Source organism: Pithys albifrons, chromosome 7, assembly GCF_047495875.1.
Source record: "Pithys albifrons albifrons isolate INPA30051 chromosome 7, PitAlb_v1, whole genome shotgun sequence".
Taxonomy (NCBI): domain Eukaryota; kingdom Metazoa; phylum Chordata; class Aves; order Passeriformes; family Thamnophilidae; genus Pithys; species Pithys albifrons.
The window spans coordinates 26,582,095-26,604,871 of NC_092464.1; the positions used below are offsets into that span (position 1 = coordinate 26,582,095).

At 39.3% G+C, this 22,777-nt stretch overlaps 1 protein-coding gene across 2 annotated transcripts in view; it reads right to left on the minus strand.

Moving 5' to 3' along the window:
• Positions 1–13,526, minus strand: part of ICA1 (islet cell autoantigen 1) — a 62,836-nt gene extending 49,310 nt beyond the window's left edge. The window contains exons 1-3 of one of the 2 annotated variants that reach the window (XM_071560779.1): positions 13,323–13,526; positions 2,611–2,657; positions 814–851 (exon numbers count right to left, since the gene is read on the minus strand). In XM_071560779.1, coding sequence (XP_071416880.1) covers positions 814–830 — 17 coding nt within the window. In that variant the 5' untranslated portion in view covers positions 831–851; positions 2,611–2,657; positions 13,323–13,526. The remainder of the gene's footprint in view (positions 1–813; positions 852–2,610; positions 2,658–13,322) is intronic. The other variant, XM_071560778.1, reaches the window with a different exon arrangement.
• Positions 13,527–22,777: the final 9,251 nt, after the last annotated feature.

The following is a 22,777-nucleotide window of genomic DNA, read 5'->3' on the forward strand; positions in this document are numbered from 1 at the left end:
AGACTGTTCACAGGGGATTATAAAGACTCCAGCTGTCTGCTAGTTGTGTGCTTTAACTTTTGCTACAGCTGTGCAAATAACTGGTATCTCACTTCAGTGGCCAAGTGAAATAAACACCATAATTCATGTGACCTTAACCAGCCTTGATAGCTACCTCAGCTGAGGTCACCAGAAATTCTGGGGGCATGGTGCAAGGAATAAAAATGAGTTACTAATATCAGGCCACAAAAAGATAAATTAAAAATGCTGGGGGGTACGGATTCTTGAATTACAACATTGATAAAGCAATTGAAGAAATGTAATTTTTTACTACTACATACAAATTCAGGTTCTAATTTCACTTACTGACTCCTGTTTAAGGTTAAGTTAATGAAAGATTCATAATCATATTATGGAAATATTTGGTGGACAATTGGTAGAAACCTGTCAGTACCTTTTGAGATGGATTTGGTGTTAAGCAACCATGGACATACTTAGGTATTGTTAAACCATCAGCAAATATAACTGAAAGAAGGATGTACTTTATTCTGAAGTTGATCACAGAAAACCTCTTGAAATATGACAGTTCATATTTATTTCCATTACACAGGAAACCGACATCCTATTTTTCTATCCAGTCAATTACCTTGTTTTTCTAGTATTTGGAAGTTTCTCAGTTTTTATTTTTATTCTTTTTAAACAGCATGCCTACTGCCATTAGTGACTTCACATCAACACAAGGGACCAGAACATAATGTGTGATAGACTGTGACAAATGAACACACCAAATGCTATTAGCTCTTTAGAATAAGAAAAAATGATCAAGGTACTTACTACTTATGACCTTCCATAATTCCTGTTTTCTTCAGACACTTAAATAAGAAATTTTCAGTTAATACAAATATCTTAAAAATAGAATTTTGAAGTTAAACACTAGAAATCTCCCACCTTTCACACAGAAAACTATTACATTGCAGCATGTTCTTTACCATGTTACAAAAGAAAACTTTTCAAACTGTGGACCTTCCTCAGGTAACACAAAATTCTCACATAAATCCATGGCAAATGGATTTAAGTGGTGCCATCAATGAAGCCAATCCTTATTTGTTTGCAAGTTTTCCAGGGAAAAGCAAATGCAATTGGCAAATTCAGTGACTTTTGACTAGGCATGCCAAAATTGTCCACGCTAGGCATCATCCTCAGTCAAGCTTTTCCTCCAAGTTTTAGCCATAACAAAATTCAATTACTTTTTACCTTTTTCTCTCTTTTGCCTATATTGCCCTGATCTATCTTTTTAGAACACTAGTTACATCATGTCTTGAATTGCAGATGTGACATTTAATGACCAGGTGGTTTTTCTATGAGGGACACCACAGTTCCTGAGGACAGAATATGATCTGTGTGCATTAGGGCTGTAGGTTTCTTATCTCCAGCTTGAATATTCAAGTCTCCCACCATACACCGAGCTGACCAGATGGCATGCACATCACTTCCCACTGGTACCTGAGCACATTCCTTCCAGGCCAAATTTACTAACCAAGCCAGATAATCCCTATAAACAACAAGCACTTGACTTCTCTTCTGCTGCTTTTAGAGGGAGTTGTTCCTCAGCACACAGTTAACATGCAGAGAGAGTCACTGCAGCATGATCATGGATGAGACCAAAATGAAGCTGCTAAGATGGTGCTGCTGGAGAATGGTCTTAATAGGCACAGAAAGAACAAACCAACAGGCTGCACTGAGATATGAAGGATATAAAGCTGATTGACTAAGAAAACAGTAATGGGAAAAGCAGCTAGGAAGGTAATGGTGCTGAAACTGAACTTTGGTGCTATTCCAAGTGAGAAAGAAAAGGGGCTACAAAGGGATATGTGATGCTGGAAACACATCTAGCACAGTGCTGCTTACAGACAGTGTGGTTAGCACTGGAGTGGCAAAGAGACTGGAACAGATTGCAGGAACTCAAACACAGGAAGGCAAATGACCTGAGTGCTCCCTGTAAGCGTGAAGCACATGTACTTCCATTTGGAGCTGAATGGAGCCAAATCCCAGATTTCTAAGTCTAACCTCTCTCCTATCAGTACCTGTGAAACTTCATGGCAAAGTTCCATGAGATGCTACAAGATTGTATCAGAGCAGGAAATTTTCCTGAACTGGAATTTCTGTGTACTGCTCTTAACCACTGCAGGAGAGACCATGAGAATATTCATAACTTTATCTTCAGAGAAGAGTTTAAATAAAAAGGCCAACAGCTGAATAAAGAGGAAGAAAGAATAATTTCAGATTGTCATTTGTGTTACAGAACCACTGAGCCAGAAAAGGTACAGAATGGGCAGCATAGGTCATGGCTTTGCTATAGTTTCTAGAGCCACAGGCAACATTAACTCCAGTTTTCTAATACGTTTATGCTTAACTCCCCTGTTTTCACACTGATCCTCCTTAAGTAAATTGTAGGGGTGTGTGAGTGAGATAAGACTATAGGATTTAGCTTGTATACACATCCATGACTCAGTTATTCAGCAGCACACTTGGTTTGACAGGAAGGAAAGAACAGCCTGTCTAGATGGAGTAACGTATATTACTTAGAACAAAATGAAAACAACCAACAGGAAAAAGGTCTAAGGCACTGACCTTACTCACTGTACACGTCCACCTGCTTCTCCTGGAAATCAATGTTCCTAAAACAAAAAGAAATACATCTATCAGGATCATGGTAAAACAGTGCTCATTTGCAAGCACAGCTCACGCTCTTTCTTCCTAAACATCTGACCTTAGATTTTGACCCTGAGATCATCTTAGTTATACTCCTCCAGGTCCTACATAGCACCCCTATGCCCTTAAGATACTATTTGTGGGAATTTTTTAGTTCAAAGTGAGGATTATATCACAGCTATTAGGACAGTATTTACACAGAACAAAAATGAGGGTCTGTACTCCCTGTCTTGCTGTGTGACATGATGGCATTTGAGGTGTTCAAGGCCATGAGGCCTGCTGGGATAATGTTGTATGGCCAACTAGGGTGGAAGGAAACAGAAGTGAAGTCTTTACCTACACTGCCTGCTGGAAATGGCTCTTGGAATGTGGTATCACCAAAAATGTGCCAGGATATACAAAGGTGCCAGAGACTTCTAGGTGGTATAGATAAAAATCATGCCAAGGAGATTGCAGTAATTAAACTGGGTACAAACAGCTGCTCAGTGCCCAAGCTCAATTCCTGGGCCCATTCTATTTCCAGTACAGAGTTAGCTTTTGGTCCTAAATAAGAATTCAGTTTGCAAAGACAGCTTAGTAAGCACTAGTACGGAGAAAACTGAACTAGGGTTGCTAAAAAATAATCAGACTACTTTTTATAAGGCTTGCACTCTTTCACTTAAAATTTCAATCAAGAATATTCCTGGATCCTATTCATTCCATATGCTGTCCAAAAAATCTTCATAAAGAAACCACTTATGCCTCAGAAGAGCCGAGTTTCACCTTTCTCAGTGACCAAGAACACTGAAAGACATGGATGGCCACTACTATTACATTATTCTTTTAGCTGTTAATTGAGACTACAAATGTGCATTTGCTTTGGATTCCCCCAACCTGAATGTAGCCTAAACAATTTCCATTCACGTAGACCTTGTTTCAAGTTAGATACACTTGTGTAAACTAATTCATATTTCAAGTTTCAGTATCACAGTTAAGCTCTACTGAAATGGAAACAGTTTGTATTACACAGGTATGAAAAACTGAAACAAAGATAGAGGAAGATAATACAAGAGTATTTAATTGGGCTGGATGTAGTTGAGAAGCTATTCTCATGTTTGTATCCAGTGGATCAAGCACTGGAACAACCTGCCCACTGAGGCAAGGGCTACACATGGCCCTGAGCAACCTGCCCTAACTGGGCTCAGTTGAGCAGGACACTGAGCTAAGGAATTTCTACTGCTCTGTTCCAACCTACTGGATTCTGTGAAAAATCTGTACAATGTGAAAGAAGATTAGATGGGAGAGCAGCAAGTTTGCTGCTACCATTGGCTTAATATGGAAGACTTTCTAGAAGTGCAAATGGACAGTAGAATAACACTGCCCCATGAACAGTGTCTACATACATACAAAAAAGTATAGTATGTCTTCAAAGTTACTTACATTGTTTTCACTTTTTAGTTACACATTTTCATTCATAGCCAAAACTTTTAACATTCCTTGTTCCATTATTGCTACATGTGTAATATAAATTGTCTCTGCAGTAATCTAACCAGGCCATAATTTATTAATTTTTATAATATCTAACTTCATGTGCTGTTATTGTCTATTCCAAGTCCAGAAACCAAAGAGGGTTAAGATACTGGTTCAGCTGCAACAAAGGACATTATTAAGAGCATCAAGGTTAGCTGAAAGCAATAAGATTTTTTTTTAAAGAAATCCCAAGATCTAAGTTTAGCCTAAAAACCTGAGACATACTAATAAAAGAGGACTGGAAACAGCTCAGGGAAGTATCCAAGAATTTAAAGGAACATTTCCTAATCATATAATGAAGAATCCCTACAGTCATGAAATGCTGGCCCTGATGCTGCAGAGACCGACCAAGAAGTGAGCACATAAGCTCTGACTGCTTTGGGCTTTGAACTCTGTTACGTCTTGTTCTTCGAAAGCGTAAATGTCCTAAATAGAAGCAAAAAGGCAGTTGCTCTTTGGCAAAGCTGACTACAGCAGAAGCACATGACACTAACTTGACCTCACCAATACTTTCTCCAGAAATTGCAGTCAAATTTAAAATTAACCTGTTATCATACAGTTTCAGATACAAAAATAAGCTCAATTAGCCACAAGGAGTTGACATAAGGGACTTTTTTTTCTTCCCAGTGCATTAAGACTAAAAAATGTTTCAAAAAAATATTATATTGACAATGACTAAAAAAAAAACCCAAAAAACATTCACCACCTTATAGGAACATTTGTATTGGAAAGTTTCCCTTATCTGTGACAATAAAGAGTTACACAACACTTGTGATCTCCACGACAGTCTTTGTCTTAACAAACAAAAGGTAGGGATACTCTAGGTGGGGGAGTGGGTGTCGGAAGCAAATGCAGGTGGTTTTTATCATGCCAGGGACAGCAGTGTCACAATACAGGTGACTGCACACAAACCCACATTTAATGCTGCACAGTGCTGGATCTTACATTTCCTGAAGAAGTCCACACACGGCTCCAGTAATTTTGCAAGTGTTTTCCCCAGTATTTGGAGAGACCCTAATGCTAACTCAATTTCAGCATTAAACCTGAGCTGGCCCTATTCCTAACAAGGGACCACAGCACTGAAACATCCATTCCCATATAAATCCAGCTGGGTTCATAAGCCCTGCTGAAACCTTGTAAATCCCTAACAGGCTCTTTGAGGAGCCACCAAGAAGCCTCAGCATTGTATTTACAAAATCTTCAGGTTTGCAGACTGATGCCAGAGAAGACTGGCACAGCCTCTCAGTCTGGACACTGTGAAATACATCCAAACTGTTTCTAGACTCAGCTTCTAGACTGCATTCAGGCAGTGCTCTGCCACAGATAGTAAGACACTGAAACCAATGTCCCTGCAAACAGTTTCTCTGGGTGGGGGACTATTTACCCACAAATTATTTCCACAGGAAGCCAAAACAGCTGGAATACACACACAACTTTACAGTGTTTCTGCCATATTCGTCTTCCTACTGAGAAATTTTATTAGCTATGATGCTAGAATGAAGCTTGATGGAGGACACACATTAGCGAGTGGCACTTCTATTCCTATGGAAAATCCTTTGATTCTCTGTACTCTCCAAGACCACTTGCATACAGCATGTACATATTTCTGTGCAAACAGAAAAATGGTTTTATGGTGTTTTGAGTGATTTAAACTCCAGTATACCCTAGGCTTATCTTGAAGAGCTCATGCCTGTACAGCATTTGTATACATGATTGCTTCTATTTTTTTAGCTTTATTATATCATACTTTCCTGCAGCATAAGTTGTCCCATTTCACAAAAGCTGAACAACTTTATGAATAATTTTCAGATGCTCCTTGTGTAACAAAAAAATGGTATGAGTGCCTTCTTTCCAACAGTTACATTGACAACAAACAATTCTGTATATCACTGTCACTCAGATTATTTTTCTTTTTCAGTGAGTGTAAATATAAGAAGTGTTATGTGGCAAGATGAAATTCAGACCTTAAAGGTCTCCTAGGTAATGACGGAATCAATTTAAAGAAAACAACCCAACAAAACCTTTTTCCATAAAAGAAAAGTACCTTTTCTTCTCTGAGCATTGTTATATAGCTCTATGCTCTTACCTCAGATAACAGATCACATAGGAAAAATGAGGACACATCCACAGACAACAAATAGGTACCTTTTCAATTGTGAATACTGTATATAAAACAAACTTGATTTCACCGCTACTTTCTCAGAAAGATGACTTAGCACAGTTATGTAGGAAGGCAGGAGATTGAACAACACATTCTTTTGAGACAAATCCAGAAACATCAAAAGGGAACTAAACAAGCAGCACAGAAGAATTCAGCAACCCCTTACGTGCAAGCAATGTGTTCATCAAGAGAGACACTGAAGAATCTGCACTTTCACTGATGGCACTGTCCTCCCGGTTCATTGTTCTTTCAAAGCAGCTGATACGTTCTGTGGCATTTCAAATGCCCACAGACTCTCTGTACCCTAAAAACTTTGCAACCTATAACTTCAGATATAGCAGAATCATGCATTGCAGTTGATTTACTTATGAAACAGTTTTATTAAAATAAATAATCTTCCAAGAAACTTTTCATACACTAATAGTAGAGTGGTATTAAGTAAAAACAGAATAATTTTAAGAAGTTCTATATGTAAAAATTCACTGATAGTTTCATTTATGTAAAATCCTCTTAAGGGAAGAAAATGTGCTTAGGTGGGGGAATCAATGCCATCTGTGCCTCCAACAGCTCCTGGCTGAGAGCACATCTCCCCCACTCTGCTCCCTGGAAGCTGTGATCAAACTGAATCAGGCAAATGGGCCTGCAAAGCAAGAAGCAGTCTCACTGCAAGATGAAGACTACACAGGGCACAGTTTTATCTTTGCTGGTCTGTCTACAAACATGCAGATGAGGAGCTTCAAGTCAATTTTCATTTTGCTTTTCCCAAACAAAAGACAGTATTAACAGCCTGTACAACTTTATTATCCATATTGTCAGTGCAGGAAGAGAGTGAAACTGAAGTCTGGGTCTATATGGGTATTCAACATGCAGATTATGCACAGACTTAGAAGTATTCCTATTCTTAACTACATCACTGTAATTCAGCTAAAATTAATCTAGACTTCAAGCTATATCTATGACAAATTACAAGATCTATTTTTTCCTCTAAAGCTCTTAACTGTAAACATTGATGTTCTAATCCTGCAGAATCATCCATGCTTAGCTTCAAATCCAGGAGTCTTTTCATTCTGTTAGACCACTCACTGATGCACTTGTTTATTAATTTAAAAATATTGCAAATTGGTCTGTGAGTGCTGCATTAGCAGTTCCTTCCATCCACTACAACCTTCTGTCTATTCCTTTGTCTCAAACTGATCCACAGCTTTGCTACTTATCCTGGGAAGTGTCTATCTTAGAGATTACCCACAACTTCTCAGGAGAAGAAATGTAAGATTGCAGTATCAAGAGAATTACTCTTTCAACCTATTTCAGGAGCTGACATCTGGACAGAAATTTCATACATTCTTAAAAGAAGCACAGGAGAAATGGCAACTGTTATACAGAGAGAGCTCCTGCTATATTCATACATCTGGGAGGTGCTGAAAGGGAAAAAATCATGCCATTTGACCCCAGTTACCGAACTGTAGTGCCTGAATTACCATACAAGCCTCTCAATATTAAGTCTCTGTACGGACGGTGAATAGAACCTCCAAAGAGCAACTCTGAGCACGTGAACCAGAGTACAGGTTCACCACTGTACTCTGTGCACACAGAAACGATGCTTTTCACATGAAGCACCTGAACTACACAGCTAAATTATGTTATGTGAGTGTTTTTCTATTTCACTTCTCTTAGAACTAAGATTTTCTAGTAGTTTGTTGAATTACTGGGGGGAAAAAAGTGCCAGGATCATACTGAATACCACTGTGACAGGGACTCAGCTATACCCCATAAGCCCCTTGTAACTAATTTTTAGTTTCACTGCAAACATTTCTGGAACTAACATGTCTATACACAATTTTGGCCATTTCCTTATCCTCTCTATCGAGGCTTATGACACATTTCAGCAGAATGTTCTTTATTTCTTTCCATTTATTAATTTGTCTTGATCCTTCAAAGACAGAATAGACAAACAAAACCAACAAAAACTAAACAAAAAAAACCCAAAGCAAAACTAAAAAAGCAACACAAAAACCACAAGTAACTCTGACCTGCCCACTGCCCCCTGAAATTTCACACAGACAAAAATCCCAACCATGTACTCAAAACAACAGAAGCATTGGAGAAACTGGAGTCTGTTCTCCAAGGAAGCAGTTTGAGCTAATATAGCACCCCCTTCTTTCTCAACCCAGTAAACTGAGTGGAGAGCAAATCACAGGAATCCCAGCAGGTATCTTAAATGATGTAACTCGTGTGATTAAAGACTTGCACTGTTAGAAACCATGTACAAACTAGTAAGAAATCTGAATGTTTGGTGCATGCTTTCTATCATTTTGTAGCACTACGTAGGCACCATTCTACAAATAGTACATCGAAACAACCACTATTGGCACTAAATATATAGTGACCTGTCTTTCACGGAGTTTTACACTGACTTTTAATACTCTCTGTGCAGGACAAATGAACCATAGCTATTACAGAGAGTACTGTCAAGAATAATTTTTCCCAAAAAACAAGTGTCATGCTTCTAATGTTGCAGATTATACAATTAACACAGGAAATTATTCTACTTAATTTCCTGAAGTAGTCTAAACAAAGGATGACATCTGAGGCCCTGTTTCTTATGCTTTAGTCTTTATTTTTCTATCTCAATGATCCATACACTTTAACAGAAGACAGTTGTATATAAACAGAGCAAATTTACACTTTTAAATTCTATGAATAAGTGAGCAACAAACTTTCAGAGTGTCAATGCATCTGAACTGCACTGGTTTTCAGTACTTGAGTGATGAGAGGTAAGCTTTAGACAACAAGAAAAAGTGGAGATTTGGCTATGTCACTGTGTCTTTTAAAATCTTTTTGCTCCCATGAAGTGCAAGGACCAAGTCAACTGTTAGCATTTCTCTCTAAAAAATAATTTTATGCCTATTTGGTACTATATACCTGATATTCCAAAAACTACCAACCAAGCTTAAAAGCATAAGGGACCTTTCTAGAGCGTAACAGGTTTGAAATGACACTTGGAGGTGGATTGGGTTTTGTTTGTTGTGGATGTTTAAGCAACTGAACGATAAACTCCTGAAAACAGTGGTTTACCTCAAAAGCACTGATAAGAATGGCACACACAGTCAAGACACAGTACATGCAGTCTCAGAACAAAGTATTTCAGATAAATGCTGGTAGACTCACAGTTGGAAGACTGACGAGCAAACAACAGCACTTTACAGATAAGTTCACTTGCATGCAGAACTTAAGCTTTTGCACTAAACCAGAGATATTAAATCACACAAAAAATTCCTTTAAATTCCTTTTTCAGATTATACTGATTTTTCATCTGCTTATTGCAAAATAGTGTAGAGACAGCACATAGTATCAATTTGCCCTCATGTAACATCTTTTACTTGACTAAAGTGTTCCACTTATATCTGTGAAGAACAATGAGCGAATGCCCTCAGGAAAGAACCAGGCAAGCATGGTAAGTACAATGTGCATTTTATGGAAGAATTTTGGAATATGTCATTGAGTGGCAGGTCTAACCTCACTGCTAATGAGCAAAACCAGGAATACATACAATCCACTATTCAATCCCATTCTAAACGCAGACGTGCTTAATTACTCAAGAATTATTATCAAATTGTTTTGTAATACACATTTGTTCTCTTAGTTTAGAAACCAGTATTTGTAAACTTAGTAGCTAAATACTATTAAAGGAAATACCATATGGCATTGTGCAGAGATTATAAGAGACGAGAGTGTTTTTGTGACACATTCCACCTGTAGTCTAGAGCCTTAATATCAGGAAACTTTTCCCTTTTAGGACCCATGGGAAAACCAGTGGACCAAAAAAACAACCAAAAAAAGTATCGAGAAACTTTTTGTTAGTAAATATACAGACATATATGGTTTTAGAACTTCAAACTAATGGTTCTCTTATTTAGATATCCTATTTGCTGGCACAGTCAACCCTCTCAAGTTTCTGCCTCCCTCCTGCCTCATCATCAATGCAGAAGACAGAAAGCAATGCCATTTATACCCAAGGGAAAACAAATGCTGGAGGAGGGAACATGAGAAAATAATTTTCTCCAGATTCCCTTGGACATTATTTTACATCTATGGATAAGAGATTTGATTAACAAAACAGCCTTAGCATGCACAGTAACAACAATTTAGTGTGATCTCCTTTCACCACCCTTTGAGTAAACACCATCAGTACCGGCTGTGTGTATATTCTCCATAGAAACACAGTCACTCAACTTTTATATTACTGTTCTCAGATCCTGGCACACAAGCCAACTATTCCTAGAACAGCAATAATCCCTATGAAGCTACTTGCAAGACGGACCCAAGTACTGTTTCAGTGACTCAGTACAGACAGTTCCCAAGAATGACCCAAGATATTGCACAAGTGGTCAAAAAGGCCCTTGGCTTGCCATGGCTAACAATAGCCATAGGAAAAACTACCATGAGACTATTATTACTCACTACAGCTAAATGGTCAATTGTTTTTACTGTTCTTGACTGCTTGGTTCTTTGTTTAACAAACCTCACCCTCTGGACTTTTGTAACTTTAATGCTTCTGCATCACATGGCATAATTTTTTCTTTGGAGGAATTTTATGGTTGACAATCGGCAAAACATCTTGAAGAATCAACTACAGAGCAATACTCTTGGAGGAGATTTTGAAAAAAAGTATTAAAAAGAGTCTTTGAGAACATTTTTTGTCTTCTAGTCTAGAGATATTGGCACATTTTTTTTCCGCCAACTTGTACCAACAGCTTTCAACACTAGCTGAAGACTCAAAAAAGCTGTTATTATTAATTTCTTCTACAAAAGGTTAGTTGGAAAATCATCAGAAAAATTTAGTAGCCAAACAAGAGTATGGATAACAGAGAAGAATTGAAAAGATGTGTGGGCTCGAAACTCTACTAAGGGCAAAAAAATCCCTAAACCTGCAGTACGGTTCAACATGAATTTTACTTTGTACTATGTGATTTCCTCCACACCCCAATAATATAAACTTGTGAAAGAATAATGTTAAAGAAACCTTTCCATACATAACTGGTCTTCTTGAACCTGCAGATCTTCAGTAAGATTCGTATTTGAATCTCTACTCCAACATGCACAAGGGAAGAAATCAACATTATCTAAAAAGCATTTAATTTTTTCTCAACTAAGAAGGAAGCAAATTCCAATGACCAGCATCTAAATTCTATTGAGTAAAGTTCTTGAACCTTTCTAGAAATAACAATGTTTCACACTTGAAGTTCTGACAGTAAAGAAACTTTAGAAACATATTTAGACCAAGGTTTGGCAGCATTTAACTGCCACATCATCTTCCAATAGTTTGTCATGTGAAAAAACATGACTAGTTATACCAGTTACGGCAGTTCACAACTCGAAAGATCTGTGTGGCTCTACACTGAACTCCTCCTTCAATGGTATTGACATAAATCTTAAACCATTACCTTGCTCAGCCTATTGGTTTAATAGGCTACTTCTATTCAAACAGCAGTATAAAAAATTGTTTAACTGAGATGTTGCTGGACTTCATGCAAAGTATCACTTAGAACTGCAACTTCTACATCTGTGCCAGACTCATAGAATTGTCATGCAGTTCTTTGTCTCTCTTCTTAAAAACTCTAAATGGACAAAGTAGAAAAATAGTGGACTACCAAAAATGAGAGGAAATATCATAACCAAATGCAGCCTGTACTGCAGACTCCGAAATCCAGCCCACCATTTTCTCTATCCAGCACTTTGGAGATGTGATCAAACAGTTTTGTCCTTAAACAGTCTTGCTAGAGCAAAACACAAGGACTGTTTATTTATAAAGTCTGCCCTGAAACAAGAGTCACAGCTGCTTTCTGAGACACAAATTAAATAAAATCTAACCAGAAACTGAAAGAAAGAGGATAACACAATTAAACATGGGGGGAGAAGGGCATCAAAACCAACAAACAGGTATTTCATGGAACTAAAAGGTCACCTTGGTTTAAAGCAAGGCTTGCTTTAAAGGCAGTGGGAAAATATTACAAATAACCAAACAGAAGAACAACTTCAACACCAAGCTTCCAAAATACTACAATGTGACTTGGGGGTAAGTGGTTAAAGGACATACCCCTGAGATCACCCGATCCAGTTTTACATCTATGCATCTGAATGAACTAAGATAAACCTGAATTACTGTTTTAAGAGGGGCCATGCAGATCCTTGAGGCTATCAGTATTGAGCAAAACAGTGTGGAACAAAAGGCTTATTTTACATTTGGCACTGAACATATACATAATGATACTGACAAACGAAAAAGCACAGTGCCCTTCACCCTTTTCTCCTATTAAGAACTGACCTTATGTTTTCCTTTTTCTTTTAAATGACTACAGCAGCTTTCATGGGTCAGGTGCATAGACGTAAAGCAAATCTGGTTATTGAGATCAACCTTTCACAAATTATAGGTTTTAAATCGGAAATTAGTGTTTCTCGAATCGCCATCCCACCAGCTGTTACTGCCTCGGTGCCGGTCTGGTGTCTGACCCGACCTGCCCAGCGGATGCCCCGCCACCCCCCCGGGCGCAGGGACCGCGGCCGGGCACCTGCGCCCCAGCCCGGCAGCCAAGCGGAAACCGCCGAGCAGAACCGGCCATTTCCCTGCGCTTCCAGCGGGCAGGGAGCCAGGGAGGATGTACGGGAGGCATGAACGGATGAATGTCATGGCCAGACAACCTCACGGCGGGAGGGGGAACACAAGGCAAAAGGAGGGGCAGATGCCATCTTGCGCCTCGGAAATCTCTCCCTAGACAGGTCCGGCGGCGGCTACACGGCTGCCGGGCACCAGCGCCGCAGGCCCGGCGGCCGCGCCGCCTCCCCCGCCCCGAGCGGCGGCGGCGCCCACCCGGGGTTGCCCGGCACCCGCGGCACCGGCACTGCCTGCCCGGCTCCGGCGCGGAGCCCAGCGACCCCCCCACCCCCCGCTTCCCGCACTCACCTTGCGCAGGGTAGGGAAGGGCCGAGCCGCAAGCGCCGCCGCCCCTCCAGGTGTTTAGCGCCGCTGGCGTCAGCGCGGCGAGCGGGGCCGCCTGTGCCGGCCCCCGCAGCGGGGCGGGGCCGCCGCCCGGCACGGCACGGCACGGCACGGACCCCGAGGCGGGAGGGCGCGGCCAGTGGGGCCGCTTCCTCGCCGGGCACTGCCGGTGCGCGTTTCCTCCTCCTGCCCTGGCCGCGCCGGGAGGAGGCGCCGGGGAAATCGCGGCGGGCTGGGGCCCTTCTCGGGCTCCGGTAACCGCCTGAGCCGGAGAGCGCAGGTGTGCCGCGAGCAGCATCGAGGAAATATTAAAGCGTGTTGGTTGGCATAAATAGACAGTTGTCATCGAGGGAGTGGAAACTTGAAGGAAAAGGCCCTTTGACGTAGCGGGCAGGTGGCAGTGTTAGAGGGGTCGGGAGAGCGTCGGGCTTGAACTCGCATCAGAAATGGATCACTGGGGTCTTGTGAGAGCTGTTTGAGTACGGGAGGTGGGTTTTTAAGCTGATTTCAGAGCTTGAAATAAGGGAAAAGTTCACAAGTGACATTTGAAAACGAAGTAAAAGGAGAAACGGGGAAGCAGCGAGATAGGTTGAAAAATGATCCCACTTAAATGGGGCAGTGTTAATTTCCCAGCCCGGCATGGGAGAGCAGCGGTGTAAGCACAACGCGGGGATGGCCGTGGGAACGGAGAGGGTGAGTTTGAGTTGGTAGGGCCGTGGGAACGGAGTGGGTGAGTTTGAGTTGGTAGGGCCGCAGGAAAGGGCTGAATGAGAGAGGGCAGGAGGAAAGTAGAAAATAGAAATAAGGCCCATAATGAGGCGTCATTTGCTGAACCTTACAGAGGTCTGAAGCGCTCATGACCGTGTCTTGGTGTTTTTGTGAGGCACAGCTGAGCCACTTCACTGGAAGTCACACATCTAAGAACAAAAGTGCAAGATGTTTACAGCAACAGGGACTGTGCTGTGAGACAGTGGCTCTGAAGAAGACTTGGGATCCTAATGGGTAGGTAGGTAAGCACGGGCTCCCTAAGCTCTGAGGAAGTCAACAAGGGAAACGTAAATTTAACAGCTGTATAACCTGAGGAATTTCAGGTGTGATTTGGGTGGTTATTTACTTTCCCTATTTGACGCTGGTCTAACCACTAGCAGCAGGTCGTACTTGAGCATTATATACATAAATCAGATGGTGTGCTGACTATCTAGAAATAGCTAGAAATACAGGATTGTTTTCCAGAACTTCAGAAATCCTAATAGGACAGCCTTTGTGGTAAAGCAGAGTAGCAGTAAGCAAATATTTTCATGGGAGGAAGGTCTCCTCATTGGGTCCTCGGTCTTGCCAAACGAGGTATAGCACTTCAGCAGCTGAAAGCTTAGAATACAGGAAACCTGATACCTTATTTACCTTAGAATGTTACACTGTTAACACTCTTAAGCTGTTCTGGTATTCTAGAGCTCTCTTTAGAGCAAATTGAAAAATATGCATTTTAGGGTGCGTTTTATCCCATTTATTTTAGTTTCTGATGAAAATAATCATTCTCTAGACATGAGTTCCCATGATGGTGAAAAAAATAAAAGGCTCCAGTGTAAATACTTGCATTAGGCATACTACCTCATTAGTCAAGCAAATTCTAGGTATTACTGGTTTTGAGAGAAAAAATATTCATAGAGTTCTTACTTCTCCAAAGGAAAGTGGTGCTAATAAGTGACAAGTGTTGCTCTGCAATAGATGAGGGTCTGGGATCCATTCAGCCATGTCTGGTATTGCGTTTTGGTAGCTTTTAATTTCTAAGTGAACATGAAGAACTCGAGTCTTTTAATGGAATTTACATATGCAAATCTCCTAGAGGATGGTGAGAAAAGAAAATCTCACAGCATGTGGAAAAAATAGCCATTGCAGGAGCAGAACCAAGATAAAAAGAGAGATTTTATTTCATAAATTTGAAAGTATTATTTTTCTTAGTTGCTCCAGAGTAAGGTAGGAGGGAAAGTACTCCTGAGTAAACCTGGATTCTGGAAAACACTGTACTTTTGTAATCATGGAACTGTTTTTCTGCCAGCAGTTATGTAGGTGTGTGGATATACCTAAAATCAGGACTTAGGCTAGCTCACTTCTCATTTACGTGAGACCAACATCCTGCAAATTACAGAGAACTTTTTACATTGTCCACCTCTATGTCTCAAACCATTAGCTGAGGTTTCTATGTAACCTCAAAAAATTTAATTTTAAACCTTTATTCCTCACCGTAGTGCAGGCATTTCTTAATCTTTTATCATGTTTCATGTAGTTTATAACCAGACATGAATGTTATAAATATACGCAAGTGCCATCTGGTTGTTCTAGCACCTCTCTTATCTCCTGTGGATATATTTTTAGGGCAGCAGAAATACTGAAATGTAACTAAAGCAGTTATTGCAAGTGATGCTTGAAATAAGGTGTACTTACTACTTTTCACAAGTTTATTTCTTTGGCAAAGGCTCCTGGATGCATGAAACACCCTAAAGCATGGTGCTACATACATTCTGCTACTAATATTTTTCCCTATTTGGGCATCAAAGTACTCTCGTTACTTAAATTAACTCAGCAGTTGGTTCCCTGACCTTAAAAAAGTCCATTTCGGCTGTTCTATACACCACGTCCTCCTGTAAACTGAGATTATTTGGGTGACATCATTAAAATTGCTGTAAGATTCAAGTAAAGTACAGCCCTCTGTACTGTTAAGTACACCACAGTTGGAAACATCACATTCTATGGTAGAGAACTGACTCTCCAAGCCCCCAGTCAAACAAACCTAGAGCTTTTGAGAGACTGAGGTAGTGATTAGTCTTAGTCCTCGTCCTCATCTTTTAAGGCGTTTTCTGCATCTGAGCCTTGCATTATACTTTGCTCCAGCTGCATTTAATTTGTAAAAGGACAAATAAGGATTGGAATCCCATGGTGACTCAGTGAGACTCACTGTCAGTTCATGTTTACTGTACCACATTGCTACTATAGCATACTATGGGATACGCTCCTCTTGTCGCTTAAATTGGTGTTTTGTCCTCTATTCCATGCTATCTGTATGAAGTAGTCTTAACAAATGTGTGTGATGGTTTTTAGGTTGTTGTATTTCTTTAAGTAATAAGACAGGAGTTCAAATAAGAAAATAGAAAACCATCAGATGCAAGAAAGAGTAAACTAGAAATTCAAGTATTTTGGTAGCCCAAATTTTGGTAGTGTCCTGATTTTTAGTTGAAGCAACAGGATATGTTAGCATATGTTATTTTCTTAAGGTTTCTTAAGAGTAGCATGTACTGTTATTTTATCCCTCATTTAGATGTATCTGTGAATTACTTCAGAAATTTACATAGCATTAGATATCCCAGAAACTGGAAGGTTTCTCATCTTCTCTAGACAGTAACATTGTTATTATTAATTGGTGTCAAACTTTCACACCTGAAGATGTTTTTTAATCTGCCTATAGCACATCACTTGCCCTCTGTCGTCTACATGAAGAAGTACAAACATTTCATGTTCTGTTTTATGGACACAGTCAGCATCTGATTGAGCTTTTGCTTAAAATCTGGAAATCAGGGGGAGGAAAATGGTGCTTCCTTTAGTCTTCCTCGAGTCTCTTATATGAATATTTTCAGGGTTTTTTTTGTCCTCTCTGATCTATCTGATGATCTTTTAATTTTCCTGTCACACTGTTCTCAGTGTGTAGAACATCACTTTGGTTTATAAATAGATTTTCAATCTTTAATCTGTTTTCAAATTTCTTAGCAAAATTATCTATTAGTTTAAAGGCGTTTAATTCTTCAGTTTGTGTTCAACAGGCTTGTATTTATTTCTATAGTTACATAGCTCTAATAAGCATGTAATTTGTATTGTTTGTGTGACATGTTTCCAGTTTAGTAATCTGCTGAAAACCTTTAGCTTGTTGACGGTTTCAAAGATTTACTTAATTAGTGGTTTGTTTTTAATTTCATAAGCTGAAAAATACAGAATCACAGAATGGTAAGAGTTGGGGGTTGGAAGGAACCTCAGAGATCACCTAGTCCCTGCTAAAGCTGGTTCAACTAGAGCATGTTGTACAGCATTGTGTTCGGGTGGATTTTCAATATCTCCAGGGCAAGAGACTCCAGAACCTCTCTGAACAGCCTGTTCCAGTGCTTAGTCACCCTCAAAGTAAAGAGTTTTTCCTTGTATTCAAATGGAACTTCCTGTGTTTCAGTTTGTGCCCATTGTCTCTAATATGTTCTAGGGCAGTGGAGCACCTGAAATCCAACCAAACGTAGAATTAAAGGGCTCCAGGTTGGAGTGGTGCCAGCGTCTCTGACCATCAAGGTAGAACCAAAACTGTCAAATAGGAGTCAGCCTGTAATCGTAGCTTTTGTGGTGTTCAGTTATCATTACCCTCCTATGGCTCTGCAGACTTAAAATGTCACAGTTATATTGTGAGCACAAGGACTTGCCTGGATTTTCCTTTATGCAGGATTGGGTTCACATTTAGATATTGTGTAAAGTGCAAACTTCTGATATTGTTTTCTTTCCTTTGTTGTCATTGTCAAACTTCCTGGATACTCTTGCAAACAGCACACAAAGTACTCTTTCCTGTCAAATACTTTTAATTTGAATGACAGGGATGGAGCATGTGAAGTAACCATCTATTTTTCATACCTGACATTTTGAATCAAAAGAGCTGTGTTAGTTAATTTCTTCTTTAGATGGAGCTGGTATTTGTGGAAATTCACCAGACAATTAGCGAGGCATTCAAGAATCAGGCTTACCCTTAATGATGACAAGTAGACAGTAGGGAGATGAGAAACAGGCATGGTGGCAATTTGCACTGATTTCTATCTGAGAACAGTAATGTAGAAAAAAACCCCAAACAAACTCCTTCATAAGTATTTTCTTGAAAATGTTAATTTGAACACACACAACCTGAGTTCATTGGATATAGTTGAAGTTATCTTCATCCATGGTGGACTTAGGTAAGCAATCCAGCCCCTGCAGTATGCTGTGAATTTATTTTATTATAGTCTGCAACAGCGTTATTGAACAATGCCAGCACAAACTCAAACTTTTTCCCAAAAGAGTCTTACAGTCTGAAAGAAAATGCAAAATGGGAAACAGCAAGAATCATTGTTTTCACTTGGTAGAAGAGAAATTGAGACACAAACAGATAAAATGATTTGTCAGAAAAAGCCTATGGCAGAACTGGCCAAGGATTCTTACACTGATTTACCACTGCTTCCAGCCATATCATCTTCCAGTATTTTCAAAGGCTAGAGATTCATAAGATGTGCTTGCTTCTTCCACAAGTTTGGAAATGAGAAGGGAGCAGGATACTGACAGAAACTGTGTTTAATAAATACAACAACAAATACAACTTCTTGAGAGGATGTTATATCAAAAAATAGCTCTTCATTGCATAGATTTTCATGGTGGTAATATGAACCACATGGCACATTTTCTATTAAGTTCAGTTCTTTAGAGGACAATAATATAGTAAATACAAGCTGAAGCTCCCAGATGTCATCATGTTCTCTTTGATGCATTCATGAGAGTTGTTCCATCTAAAAACAAAAACGTTGAAAAAGTTTTTAAAATATTCTGGCGCATTAAGAATGTGAGTCACCTAATTTTTAAAGCTATCCTGGAGACAGTTCATATGTTAGGAGTATGAAAGTCTATTAAAAATAATCTAATGGCTGCTGTGCTGTGTACTGTAGATACTGATAATTCTCAGAAGTGTGAGAGTAATTCTACTGCAGCAGAAAATAAATCTTCTAGCACAAGAATTATTGCAAGCAACTACAACTTGATTTACTTTCAACCTCCCAGGTATCATATAACACCTCTATGTTAAAATATATACTTACTGAATTTTCTGAAGGTATGACTTAACACTTAGCAAGCAATATTATGCCTCAGTATCTCAGGTTCCTATTGAGTATCCTGAACAATCCATCTACAGATAATTTAAAATATTTTAATTTTGTCCAAAACATGTTAATATTTGGTTTTGTAAATGTTTTTCACATTTGCTTTAAAAGAAACTAAAATGAAGTCATTGTGCTTGATAAGCATTTTTAACACGTGCCAAAGAATTCTTAGTGATAAAATGGAAGTAAAATCAATCATCATGATTTAAATAGTCTCTGAGATTTCAACAGCTTGAATCAAATCCTCCAGTGCCGTATAATCTCTTTGCCCTCCAAGGCAATCTGAACTGGTGTATCACTCCAGCCCTGGAGCTGCACGCTCATGGGCTCTGCTAAGAGTAAGTATATAGGGTTCTTTAATACCTTAAGACGATGTCAAGAGAATAAGCCACAGACTTGTTCCCTAGGAGTTTCTTTATTAATTTAGGAGAGAAAATAAGGGACGTTGGCAAAGGCTCAAAAAGGGCACTACACAAGCTGAGCAAAATGTTCCACCACAATACCAACTCAGCACATATTAATCAATGACAGTCAATTCACCACGCTTAAGTCAAATTCAATCCTTCCAGCTCCAAGTCACCCAAAGCACTAAGAAAGAAGGGAAAAGAAATAGAGGGAGCAAGAAGGAGAAAAAAGGAGAGACTTTGTGGCAGACCAGCTCTCACATGTCCAGGTGGCAGGGCCATGACATGTGGCACCCCAAAACGTCTGGTTTTATCTGCTCTGGTCTCTATGGCCAGACTCCCCAGCTGGACCTTCTCACCCACTGGCCACTCTGTGGTCCCGGGCCAGAGTGAGGGGCCGTGTTCTCACTGTCCTTGCCAATCTGAGCTAGGTCAGGGGCTCCAGGAGCTGTGCAGTGTTAACAGTTTTCCGGGCTGTTTGTGACTGGCACCTGCTTCAGGGCTGCTGCATGTGGACTCCAGGCCCTGCTATGAGGGATACAAAATCATCCCTCCCACCTCTGTGAGATTCGACTCATCCTTTCCCCTTCCACACAACCCCCTCACCACCACAAGATGTTTCCGACCCAAAAGTCACTGATCTGGTGTGTAACAACTGGCTGTTCCAAGATGACCATATTGAGAAGATACTTTTCAGTTCCTTCTGACACAGGGACTTTATGTTGTTTTTAGTCTAATAGAAACAATGTGGCATTGCTTGAAATTGGGAAACAGAACATTGTGGAAGTCTCATCTTCTAATATCCAGAAATATTCTATGTGACAGAAATACCTTTACCAATCTTCTTTATTTTTTTTCAGTTGCTCCAACAGGAGCTATAAAGGCTGCTATTCCGAGAATACTGCTTCATCCAACTTCAGTACATCTTTGCATTTGGAAATAAAAAAAAAAGCCATTTATTTTGCTAAAGTGCACTTTTTAAAGTTATGGGAAATATCGATTGTTACTGAAAATTTAATTTTCCAACCTTTTTTGTGCGGTGCTTTTGAAAAGCACTTCACCTCACCATGGGAATATAATTGAGCTGAACTGAGAAAAAAGGGCAGAAATGCTGTTTTAAATAGAGAAAGTATTCCTCAAAATATTGCTCCATCTCTCATACAACAATGATTTTTTTTCCCATCCTCTTTTGTGAACAGCATGGACCATTTGTCCCAGGAGACAAGCTATTCTCTCACAGAGATTCAATATTTTCTGCTTGTGCTGTTCTTATTTTCCATACCGTAAATGTATATTCCACAGAAATAAAGATAAGTAGATATCCTGCATGTTGCTATGAGATTGTCTTCAGCCTGGTTCTATGAGGAGTATTTTGATATCTCTGGAACATTTACAAAAATGCAAGTGATGTGGACAATTAAACCTGTTTGCTCCCTAGATTGATGTGCTCAGCTCATTCCTGCTGAAGAGAGATAAACATTTACTTGGAATGCACATTAAAATTAAACTCTTGAGGTTTAGCTTTTCTCTTAATGCTGTGTTTAAAAATTCCACAGATATTGTTAATATGAAAACTTAAATTATTATTTTTGAAAAAATAATATTTTTTTTATTGTGAAAGCACAGTAGATTGATTGTTTGTCATTTGGATTTATCAAAAACATTTATCATCCTAATACTTTTACAGATAAAACCTGCTAAAATTTGCTGGTTTTCATGATCAGCTCAGCAATTTGTACCATAGATTTTTGTGCTGAACTGCGTTAGTGAAAGATCTGTCAGCTTTTCCATTATCACCTTTTTTTGGAGAGGATCCTAATTCATTCATTTCAGTTTCCATTAGGATAAAATTTGGCTTGCAATACATATTATTGGTAGTTTTTGATTTGTTTACATTTAGAAATGCAAAATGTGTCGTTTTCTCACAACTCTGTTTTCTAATCTGTTGCCTCTACAGGCAAAAAATTCATTAGACTGAATTCTGGAAAATAAAATATTCAGGGCTAGACTATTCCTTTCAGCACAGCCTTGATCCATGAATGATATGCAATCTGTGCAGCTTGAAGACAGTGTGCTTTTGAGATGCTCTCCTCTGGTGTAGTATGGTCTTGCTTCCCTCTGGTGTGCACTGGCTCATTTTAACTTCCCTTATAAAAGGTGGTTCCTGGGCAGTGTAAAGAAGACAATCTATTCTCCTTCCTGATGAATCTGAGCAGTGAAAAGTGAGGTATTTATTACTTCTATGTACTAGAATACAAGATCTAAGTAATTTGCTCATCAGTACAAAGGCAAACTTTTTACACACCTAGCTGCACTGATAGAGGCACAGTGTTATTGCTCCCCTTAGAAAGTACAATTAACAGTCTTTCATCTAGCTATATATCTTTTATGTTTGATGGTATGCATTATAGGGATGAACAAGTTATGACAGTGCAAAATTTCACAGAATGTATTCATTGTGGCTATGAAAAAAATGAGTCCCTTAAACTACAAGTTCAATCTAAAGTGTCAGTGACTTCAGTAACTGCTGTTGAAGTTCCTGTCCTCCTTCTGTTCATGTAATTTTAGAACTTCAGGCCCAGTGAGTTCGGTCAGTCCCTTAGCTATGTTTTTTATAAGTGCCTTAAAACTGAATCAAATGCAATGTAAACATTCTAAAATAAATAGTAAGATTGTAACTTCAAGATACATTGATGATGCGCATAACTTCATCTCCCAAGTTTTCATGTCTCTTCTGAGCCAGGAAGAACAATGCAAAATGAATTATTTAAATTGAATAATGCTGAAGACATCAAGCTATTTAGCCATACCAAACAACCACTACAAAATATGGCAAATTGAAATGAAAAAAGAGAACACCAACAAACAATTAAAACCCTTCTTTCCTATTGGTTTTATAAAGCTTTTAAAACTTTTTAAACCTTTATAAAGCTTTTCTTGTAAGCTGCAGAAGAATGTGTACAATCATGAGTATCTTTATTGGTCTCCCATGCACCTGTGCTTTATGGCAGAATCACAGGGAAGGAAGTACTACTCATGGCAGAGAAAGGCTGGGTTAAGGACCATTTAGGCATGCTGAACATACATAATT